Source organism: Oncorhynchus mykiss, chromosome 1, assembly GCF_013265735.2.
Source record: "Oncorhynchus mykiss isolate Arlee chromosome 1, USDA_OmykA_1.1, whole genome shotgun sequence".
Classification (NCBI taxonomy): Eukaryota; Metazoa; Chordata; class Actinopteri; order Salmoniformes; family Salmonidae; genus Oncorhynchus; species Oncorhynchus mykiss.
In genome coordinates, this window is record NC_048565.1 from 29,662,222 (window position 1) to 29,673,282 (window position 11,061).

Here is an 11,061-nt window from a genome sequence, read left to right on the forward strand (position 1 = left end):
CCGTAGCATGCGTTGGATTGCAAGACGCCATATTGACTCAACTAATAGGACACCGAGTTAAAGGCGAGCTTTAAGGCTGGGGGATCGCACGCTTGATCTCCCTTTACAGAAAACACACATTTCAACTAATACTCAACTAGAGGGTTAGTAGGGTTGTTATTTAGTTGAGTAAAATCAAACGACTGATAGTCTCTCTTGTTTGCTTCTTACATTGATATTTTAGTAATTTAGCAGACGCTTGTTTGCTGCTGCCGTTGAAAATGTAGGGCAGTTATAGCCAAGGCTCCTCAGACATATTTCCAAAGTCCACTGTGGCATTTTATTTACGAATTCAAGTCAGACATGCCTGTACCTGCAGTGTTGCCATACGTCGAGATATACGTTCACAAAAGGAATGCGATATGACATGCTAAAGCACCAAAGTAAACGTTGTTCAAATGTCATTGTGCAAATATATAGTAGCCTATATACCAACAGCCCTCTCCTTTATGTTGATACACATAGGACAACTTCACTTCAATTTGTGACGCCAATAATTGCATATGCCCAATAGTCTCTCTCACGCTCTCTCTGTCTCCCCCCCTTTCTCTCTCTCTCTCTCTGTCTCTCTGTCCCTCTGTCTCTCTGTCTCTCTTTCTCTCCACCTCTCACACACACACATTTATATACACACATACATGCACACACATTATTTTGACTGTTTAGTAATAAAAACATGAAAAAACGTTTTGTTTTCCAATTCATAAATTATAATTTAATACCAAGAACAAATTTACAGCAGAATGCTTGTTTACAATAAGCTAACACAAACAAACAAGAATTGTGTTCAACTATAAACTTCCACACACACTCACATATATCACTTGCAATTAATAATCATAATCATCATAAAAAAAGTATCTATACGTTATCAATACCCTGCAGTCATATATTTTTATATATTTATATAAAAACGTGGGTCAGTTTAAACTGTTCATAATTACAATCATGTATCATTCTCTGGTCCATATGTGGCATGGGAACAGCCAAAGAGCACTGTTCAATCAACTACATAATATGATCCCTTTATGTCCAACCACAACATGGTGTCTTGTGTGTTGAAGAAAAGCCCCAAAAACAAGGACAAAATTGCTAGCTTACACACACACACACACACACACACACACACACACACACACACACACACACACACACACACACACACACACACGCACACACACACACACACACACACACACACACACACAAGGCATCTGTCACAGACCAAAGGAGCAGAACACTAAGTCAAAATAGCTACTCCTTTCCAAACCAGCTCACCCTGTTTAGTCTTAGCCTATTGTTGAACGTTTTGTTTCTTTTTTAAATACAAGGGCTAGTGTACTGAATGCACAGATTATATCTATACAGTCAAAAACATTTACATTTATATATATCAAAGATAAAATAGGTTAGCGACCTGTGGCCATGCATTCACAGTCTAAATACATGAAAAAGAAAACATTTTTGTCGTAATATGTATATACATTACAAACATAACTTTCAGTGCTACTAGCTAAATCTGTCACTCAATTGAAGACGTTGTATTACCGAAAAAATGGCAACCACAGTTTTTCTTAATCACATATACTTTGTATAAAGGAAAACTCTTTGAAATGAATTGACCTATATTTACAACAATACTGCCTCTAATTAATGTTTTTCAGGTGAAATACATGAGCATAAGACTGAAGTTTCAAATCTAATAGTGTTCCCAAAGTTGTATACTTAAACAACGTTTTGATAAGAAATTACTTTTCAGGCACTTAATGCTTGAAGTGTAGAGAGGGTGACATTTCAGGGATATCGTAATAATACTGCTATTAAACACTATTCCAGCTGTAGGCCTACATAAAAGGTATATGACCCTTGACCTTTCCAATTTCAAAATAAGATATTGTATGACTAGATGTTTTGATTGATGTTTCGGCCTATACATTGCAAGACACAATGTTCAATGGATTGGTAGTTAATACCATATCTAAATGAACATAACAATTAAAATAGCTGTGCATCTACGTTTACAAGCCACACTCATCCTTCAGTAGCCCATATCTCAAGGCTTTAATAATTTTGTTGAACTGTCTGCAAATGAATGCCAAACATTTCGAACTGGGTGCATGAGGGGACACACAAAGTTGAATACAGCCAGAAAGGGGTTCATTAAACATAGGTTGCCAGTATGCAGGCTATTTAATTCACTGTTCTGTAATAGCTGTTTTACTGTCGACAGTGCCTTGTAGAATCCTTGTTCTATATTAAGAGCTGATGTGGTTCGAATGGCTCAACTTAGCAATGGCAAAACAGGGCAACCCTGGAACATCACGTAGCCTAGGCTATAGGCTATATTCTCAATTGGAAAGAGAAATGATTTAGCTGGATCAGAAAGTTGAACTTGAACACCAAAAGAAACTCCCTTGCCCAGTTTAGTGTGGGTCATCCTAAGAGTAAGTGCGTTTGCAGCATTAAGCATGTAGTTATAAGCCTTTCCTATATTGCTGTGGATTTAGTTTTAATTCTTGAAGAACATTTTACATTACTTAACTGTTTCAAAAGAAGTCATGGTTTTAGAAAAGAACACCATCTGTACTACAGAATCACATAGGCCGGTTTGGAACCAGAAAGGAGGAACAAAATAAAAGTACAAAAAATAGCTAGATACATGGACACAGGACAAGTAGGCTAATTTGGAAAAAGAAAACTTACTTTTTCTTTTCTCCTAAGTTTTTCCAAATACTCATTTTAAATGCACTTTATAGTTTCATTTTCGATTTGAGGATTACCAAAATCATTTTCCTTATTTTTGTTTTCGTTTTATTTATTTTTCTTAAAAAATGGATAAGAAGCAACTTATTCCGAATGACACGGGGAGCTTTTATCTGCATTTTGAAAGTTCGATGAATGTCTCAATTTTTTAAATTCACAGTCATTTATGACAATGTCTTTCTTTGTGAAAGCAAGCTCTTGTAACAGCCGTTTTCCTTCTACAAAAGAAGCACTAACCATTCTTAACCCCTTTGTTCATTCCTTCTGCTTACTGAATTGACATGTAAGGCCAGTTAAAACTGCTCCCCGAAAGCAACATATCCCTGATGAGGGTTTCAATTGGGGTTTTACCTACCAATCGGACGAAAAACAATTGCTCTATGACCGATGAAGACACTGTGCGCAGTGAAGGCAAGCGAAGTAACAACTTCCCAAATCGTGTTGGCTGGTTGGGATACTGGCTCCGAACATATTCCTCCAGGGCACACTGGGACTTCTCTTGCAAACTTTCCACATGGGCCACATCTGAGAGGCCACAAGCGTCTGAAAAAAATAAAATAAACATTAATCATGCTGGACCCAAAATTCAACACATATTTACGACAGAACACTACTAATGCATAATATCCCTCTCGTTGGCAATATATATATATATATATATATATATATATATATATGACGGTGACAGGTGCGCTTAAAGTACAAACAATGTTTAGTCATTTGGGCTGCTTGTAAATTTAAAGAAAACATACCCTGTTTGCGGTGTTAAATCAGAATGATTTTGACTGTGGCCGCTGAGGTGTGCTTGTAGGCCATAATATAACAACCTATATTGCATATTGATTAAACAATCAAAAAACAATCCAACTGTGATTATGTATAATCAAACATAACATTCAGTTATCGCTACTAATATCAACATAAATATCATATTCAGTAGGCCTACATTATTTTATTGATAAACTGTCTAATAATAGTCACCATTTATGTCCTGTGCATAGGCTAATCATCAATATGCTTTGTGATTATTAGTGGCACGGTAGTGCGGTGAATAAGAACAGGCAAATTCCTTTTTTGTTGCCTTATATTTGGAAACTGGCAATTGTTTGTAATCAACTAGACAAGTATCGAACTCAATCACAAATGTTTACATTTTAATAGTAGTTTGGGTTAAGACACACAAACACACACATACACACTCGCGCACGCGCTGACAGGGTGAGAGTTGTGACATGGTGACCTCTGTAGGCTACTGCGTTGTGATTTCGCTTGAAGTAGGACTCGAAACCGAAACAACCACAAACAGCGATTGTATTAACCAAGTCACCGTAATAACCCCCAAAAATGGCGGATCAATGATATGTAGCTTAGCAGTGCAAACTTTTGTAGTCTACATAGCCTATTCACGGAATACATAATAGCCTACATGCAATCAAATAAAGATTCAAATAGACTAAATGAAGCATTCATTATCACAACGATATATTGTTTAAATCCCCAGGTATTTTTGTAGAATTTGCCTAAACCAATAGCTAAATGTTAGTAGTTACATAAAAATAATAAAATGTTGAAGGCTTATACGTTAGATTAGTAATTGCTTATTTCTACGTAAGTTTGTGTATTTTCACACTTTTTCTTTATTCCCCACTTTAATTATGTAATGTAATCATATAGGAGGGTAGTCTGGGTCATGACCCAGTTCTGGAAGGAGTCCATAAAATGTATTGGATCCCTAGATCTTCCTAAGAGAACAGAGGGAAATTGAAAGTATTTCCCCGAAATGTGTGTAATGTCCGTCGTGTGATCAGGCTAAATGTTGTAGAAAGGCAAAGTTGTTATTTTATTAATGAAATCTTCAATAAAATAAGCTATTCCGTCAATAAAATACGCTATTCCCTACAATTTATGGCCCTCCCTGACGAGAATATGCTACGTTGTTATCTATTCACGACATAAACAAAATATTTGATTGGTAAAGCAAACTATTCTCAAAGTATAACTTTAACAAAAATACCGACAGTTTGTTTTTGATAGCATGTCTCCACTGACATATTTATATGAGTGACTTTTATGATGTGGGTCAAAGTTATATTCAGAGTATATATTTGGGACAGCGCATTTAGGACACTGTATGAAGGGGCACAAACTGTTGCTGTATTGGGGGAAAGGGGAATTAATATGACTAAACTTGTTATTCAGTATTAATCTCTAAGTTCATGAATGGGAGTGGACACAAATTGAATCAAGTGTGCCTATGCCTGACCAAGCAGTAAATGAAAATGGTGGGCCATTTTATGACTAATGCCCAACAGTGCAGTGATATAGGCCTACAGGCAGTTGATAGCCACAGGCCTATGTTTTTATCCTCTATGGGATTTTAGGACAGGCCAGGCGTTTGCGAAAATGTACACTGTTTATATATTCTATTGCATGCCTAGCCTAGTATTGTTTTCAACAGGAAAAGACAAAGCACACGTGACCTAAACACATTCTCTAAACGCATAACTTTAAATGATATATTCTATTGTTTTTTTGTTGTTGCAATTTTGAGCTTACCTGAAGTGAAGAGCACAATTGCCTTCAAGCAGCTGTATTCAGCAGAGTCAACGTGCAAAACTTTCAGCTTTTCCACTTGTTCTTGGAAGATCCTAATGTGGTCCATAAAGGCAACCACTCTGTCCGCAGACATGGGGGAGGCGTGTAGGCCAGCCGCCGCCAGAAGTGGAGCCACATGGAGAGGCATGGAGCACTGTGCGGCGTTGAGCACAAATAACTCACTCCAGGTCAACCGCAGAAGAGCCACCTGGTCAGTAATCTGAAGGTCTGGAAAGAAGGGGATATTCCTGGCCCACTCCACGGCACTGAACAGCATCCTGGCCGCCAGTTCACATATGTTCTCGATGCCCATGATGTTGTTGGGTTGCATGCATTGACTGCCATACCGGGACGTTGGGTAGGGCTCCGCTCGTAGCAGTAGAGATATATATCCGGATAAGTAGGAATGGCAGTGCAGTGGGTCCCCATTTGTCAAGGCGAACTGACCATGGTGTGGCTGTGTGGGTGGCATCCGTCCCCGTTGCACCGCTGCAGTAAAAAGAGAAACTGCAGATATTGATGCCTGAATTCTACACATCAAGAGACATTGTAATCCTCCTGACCAGGAGGCTATGTCAAATGTTGTTACACTATAGCAGTTCGAGGAATACACATGCGATGTACCAGTTTAGACATTACTTTTGCTTTTCAAATGCTATGATGAAATCTATGGATCCAACATTATAAACTAAAACAAGTACATAGGCTACAACAAATAGGCTAGCCTACATACTTACAAACAATGACTGTTATTTACTGTAGAGATCGATACAAACATATTGCCCAGAAAAGTAATGGTTCTCTATGGAACATTTTCGAATTAGGCTAGTTATAAATCTGGGTTTTACATTTTCATTTTGGTGTTTGGCTACAACAACATGAGCTCACTAGAAGCACAAAGGCAAGGCAGTCCCTGCATGTTGTAACCCTTAACCTACTTAGAAATCTATTCGGCTTGTTTTATATTGACTACTATTTTCGACTGATCATTGAATATAACAATTTTAATGATACACGTATGCCATTTTCTATGTACAGCTCAGTTTTCTGGTCGAGATTAACACGACACGTAATGCGTGGGATCTAAACAAGCTGTCTCTTCACTACACACTCGCCATAATAACGTTGTATATGCGCTTGTATTCAAATACAGATGCATATCCATTTTGTCTCTTCCAAGAGGACGATTCAGTTCTAATAATCTCCATCCAAACTCTTTTGACTATTGTTTGTGAAGGCCACATGATGAATATAGCGTTTAAGAAATATAACACTTCAATTGAAGGCTAAAAGGAAGGTTTGCTACGATCGGTCTTAAGCACTAAATTCTGACGGCCCCATAGCGTGCTTCGGCCGCGTAGCCTATGGAAGAAGAATCCGGGAGAGAATATGGGAGACGGAAACACATACAGTTACATAATTCATTCAGCGCACTACATACAGCGCAAATAAATCAATAAGAAAATAAAAATCCCAATACCTTCCCGTCTCATGCCAACTTTCAGACATTTTTTGAGGCGGCAGTACTGACACTGATTGCGATGGTGCTGGTCAATGGGACAATTCCTGTTGGCACGGCATGTGTAACTGAGGTTCCTTCGTACGCTCCGTTTGAAGAAGCTTTTGCACCCCTCGCAAGTAAACTGGCCATAGTGTTTACCACTAGATTTATCCCCGCAAACAACGCATTCTATGTGCTGTGGCTGCTGTTTCTCCGACTGCATCGTCTGGTTTGTCGGCGTAGACTGTACAGTGTTGTTCGGGGGTCCTTGGACGGTTGTCTGAGGGGTCGGAGGGGCGACCTGAGAGCCTGACAGATTCATCTGAGGGGTCGGAAGGGATAGTCCTCCTTGAGATTGCGAAGAAAGGGTACCTTGGGTCTCAGACACATCGTCCTGGGAGCCTCTCCACACTACCATTGCCATATCTATCAGTCAACGTAAGGAAACTTTTTGTCTGCCGTTTTTGGTTTCGCGGTGCTTGTTTTCTCAAAAGAATGCAGCACGCTGTAATCAAAATTAATAGTAAAAAAACAAAAACAAAAATGCTAAAAGCCTACTGTTGTCGATTGTTCGTTGAATCTTCGAAAATGTCAAATTATATTGCTGTTGTAGACGATGCGAAGCACACGTTTTAAAACTGATGTGATGGCGAGCTGAATCGCAGCCTTGCACTTAGAGGCCAAGTCCAGGGGCGCTTGCAGTCAGCCATCCAGGATATCTTTCAAGGGGGAAAAAATAGCAAATGATTGCGATAATGAAATGAGGTAGCCTATTCAATAAACGGAGCAGTACGTTGAACGTAGGCGACGTGACAGCAGCATAAAACACACAATTGATGTAGGCTACACACTAGCAGCAGAGCGCTATCAAGTTCCAGCTCAAGTCTTGATGAAAATCATCAACTGGTAAAACAAATATTGCTGCTTCTCCCTTTTCTTCTTGTGAGGTGGTGCGAGCAGCTGAAGCCAATGCTTTAGTCAAATATGAAGTCAACTCTCCGACAAGCAAGTGATAATACAACAAAAAGATCACAACCTATAGAACCTCCTTCATGCACGGAAAAATAATAAGAAAAATAACAGAGAATCAAAAGTGATCAAATATGTTAAAAAGGGTGAGGTTAGGAAGTGATTGCGAATAGTAGGAGCTTGGCTGGCAGAATGCTTTCTCTCTGATCAGCTCACTGAGCTCTCTATATAGTGAACTTTGACACGACTGCTGCAACTTAGCACATGTTACCATGGAGATGAGCTGCCATATAAGGAAAGTGACTGTGTTTGACTGGTCAGAGCTCCCCCTGAACCCCATTGGCTAGTCGGTACTTGTGCTACTTGGTGCCTTGCCAAAGCTGGGTAGGGGTCGAGAAGATGCTTGGTCCTAAAAGGAGACGATTTAGAGGAGAGGACCGTGCTTCTAATTCACTCACATTTTTTCATTAAATAAACATGTAAATTCATGTTCAATGATTACATTCTATGACCACATAATGTTTCTTATGTGACTGAGTATAGCTTAAGTCAGTGGGTCGTTGCTATCAGGGTTTCTTGGGGTGTCCCTTGAAGTTTACATTTAAAATTGTTAGGTTAGGTAAGGGATATGGTTAAGGTTAGAGTAAGGTTAGGGTTAAGGGTATGGACGTCTCATGGATCCCGGAGAGCACTAACCTAATAAATGTTTCCTGATGTTTATTTTTCCTTACATCTACAAGTCTGAGAGAGGTGAGAATGGTATTTTTACATCTGATATATGCTTTCATGGGATGGAGTAGCCTATCATGCTCCTGCATTAAAGTCAAACTTCAGTCTACCATTTGGCTACATTAGAGATTGCAGAATGCAGTAGAAGTAGGCTATCATAAATTAATCTAGATTAAATTAAACATTATTATACGATATGGCTATGTACAAAACAAATGACAACATTGCTTGTTGAAAATGTTCCTGTCATTGCAACACATTTGCTGTATGAAAGGTGCATACAAATAGGGCTATTATTGTTGTTTTATTAGACTGATTAGGACATATTATCAGAAAACTTAGCCTATGTTCATTCACAATGCTGTGATGGTACATTGTATTACAATATAGGCTAATAGCTAATATATATCTTATTTCAGAACATGCCACACCAGGACTTCCTTCTATCAACTCACGCATTGGCCTATTATTAAATTCTTTCTATTTTTTTATACTTCTGATTGTGATGATTATGAATACCTGTAGGCTACACATTTGCAAGTATATGATCAATTGCTTTTTATAGAGTTACAATAAATTAAACACAAGCACGAGGGATTGTAATCGTTAGTCTATTCTAGTCTATAAAGTAGGCCTATTTTAGGTAGCCTTAGCGTCCAAGATGTAGCCCACAACACAATGATTTGCCATGGACATAGCCTATATGAGAGTTTGGACCTCTCTCTCAATTCAAATCAGAAAACCCGAGATATGGTGAGCTTTTGTTAGTTTTTTTTTTTGGTTCATGATTTCTAGGCTATAGCTAACAACATTCATGGAGTGTATTGAAGGTTGTTAAACAATATCTGTATATGTCTTAATCTATTATCATATGCTACATATGTCGCATAGGCCTGAGTGAATGGTGTTTCATTTGAAGACCAAGCATATCTATGAAGTATTTAGCCTAAATTGGCCCCTATATGCTCCTTGGAGTTTCTAATCTGAGCATTGTTAGCTGGTACTTTCAAAATCACAATGGGGCTGTCAAAGTTGGGTCTTGTGAAAAATTTACAGAGCTAAATCAGAGCATATGCTGTCAATGGGGGGGGGGGGATACAGAATAAGGGATCTATTACAGTATCTGGGTGCCCCCTAGCGTATGGATCCTTTCTGTCTCAAATCGAGATTCAATTCCGAGGAGCCTTGCGACATGGAAAATGTCTCGTTCTCTCGTCTTCCACGTTGACCAAAGTAACGTGCTCCCATTTCAAACTGAGTGTTTTAGAAAATGTCTTCTAATTGACTTGGACTTCGTCGAGGTATGCGTGTAGGTCTCTGTTTCGGCTCTTCATATCCTATATGCTCTGTAGGCACAGGGAATGTTTGTATAGGCTTTTATTCGTTGATTGATATAATACTTGGTCTTGAGCGTAACAGTCATGGCTAAAGTTAACGCCAGGGTCTACATAATATCCCTGTCTGCAGTGTATCTTATTGTTGTATTGTGGAGTCTGCATGGCCACTCCATTGGTGAGTATAAACATTTTGTCATGTTTGTTTCCTTAATGAAATGTTTGAATGTGAGCGCATGCTTGGCATTAGGTAGTTGTCTTGGTCGTAAATAAAACGACTATCAAAATGGAAACATCAAAAAGCTGTTTTGTCTTAAAACACCACATTTTTTTACATTAAAACATCGCTAAAACCTAATGAGTCTTACCAAGGCTACAGGTAAACGATAAAGATACAAGGACGCATAACCAGATAATTATTGTCTAATCGAAACATTAATTGCAATACATATTGAACAGAAACACATTGTAGGCTACATCTAAACCCACCTATATGTTTCATAAAATAGATCGTGAGATTATTGTAGACAATAATGTATATAGGCTATTCTCACAAACGTACCAAATGCATACGTCGATTCGTCCGCAGCGTGAAGCATCTTCTCTCATCAGAATATCTACTAGTCTTCTCTGTTCGATATAATGTCGAGAATAGACAGGCAAGGTGTCCTTTCCAGACGGAATGAAATAGTTCAATTTATGTGCTCAACTTAAATCGTGTAATGTAAATGGACTTGTCTTCATAAGTAGTGGTTGATATGGCTGTCTTTAAAAAGGAGAAAAGTAAAAGCAATATGCTCCTGTGCGTGTTTTCTGTTCTATAGCATGGGTAAAAACGCGCCTGTATGCCGCTGCTTTGTGTGGGCTGGATGAGAGGTATAGGGAGGGGGTGAAGTCAGAATATAGACAGACACCTGTTTGTATTTAAAGTAGTGATGCTTTTATACATTATCGCTTAATTTGTGTCAGAATATTGGATGTAAATCAGTTTCAACATATAACACCAATAGTCTAGCTCACAAGTGGATAACCCCAAATTGTAAAATATCCCTTCGTTGCTGAAAAATGTATATCAGTGTGTTGTAACAACTATATTATTATTATTATTGGTAACACTTGAAAGTATTGGTA

The 11,061-nt window shown here is 38.5% G+C and overlaps 1 protein-coding gene across 3 annotated transcripts; it reads right to left on the reverse strand.

The window, feature by feature from the left end:
• Window positions 1–726: 726 nt before the first annotated feature.
• Window positions 727–10,770, reverse strand: nr2f2 (nuclear receptor subfamily 2, group F, member 2). Of its 3 annotated transcripts, none has more exons than XM_021598179.2 (3): window positions 6,878–8,097; window positions 5,359–5,904; window positions 727–3,345 (listed from the first exon to the last, which is right to left on the reverse strand). In XM_021598179.2, exons 1-3 carry the CDS (start codon window positions 7,320–7,322, stop codon window positions 3,071–3,073), a joined length of 1,266 nt encoding a protein of 421 aa, XP_021453854.1. In that variant the 5' UTR covers window positions 7,323–8,097; the 3' UTR covers window positions 727–3,070. The 3 variants fall into 3 exon arrangements, with proteins under 3 accessions (XP_021453854.1, XP_021453868.1, XP_021453860.1); XM_021598193.2 differs by lacking the exon at window positions 6,878–8,097 and adding an exon at window positions 10,493–10,770 and having other exon boundaries at window positions 2,859–3,345; window positions 5,359–5,886; XM_021598185.2 differs by having other exon boundaries at window positions 2,859–3,345; window positions 5,359–5,886; window positions 6,878–8,093.
• Between the last annotated feature and the right edge of the window lie 291 nt (window positions 10,771–11,061).

Bases quoted from the DNA above. Each gene is read 5' to 3' on its own strand.
- nr2f2 (XM_021598179.2), bottom strand. From the start codon at position 7,322: ATGGCAATGGTAGTGTGGAGAGGCTCCCAGGACGATGTGTCTGAGACC. The intron at 5,905-6,877 runs GTATTGGGATTT...CAATATCTGCAG, and splicing joins AGTTGGCATGAGACGGGAAG to TTTCTCTTTTTACTGCAGCG. The intron at 3,346-5,358 runs GTAAGCTCAAAA...TATTTTTTTCAG, and splicing joins AATTGTGCTCTTCACTTCAG to ACGCTTGTGGCCTCTCAGAT.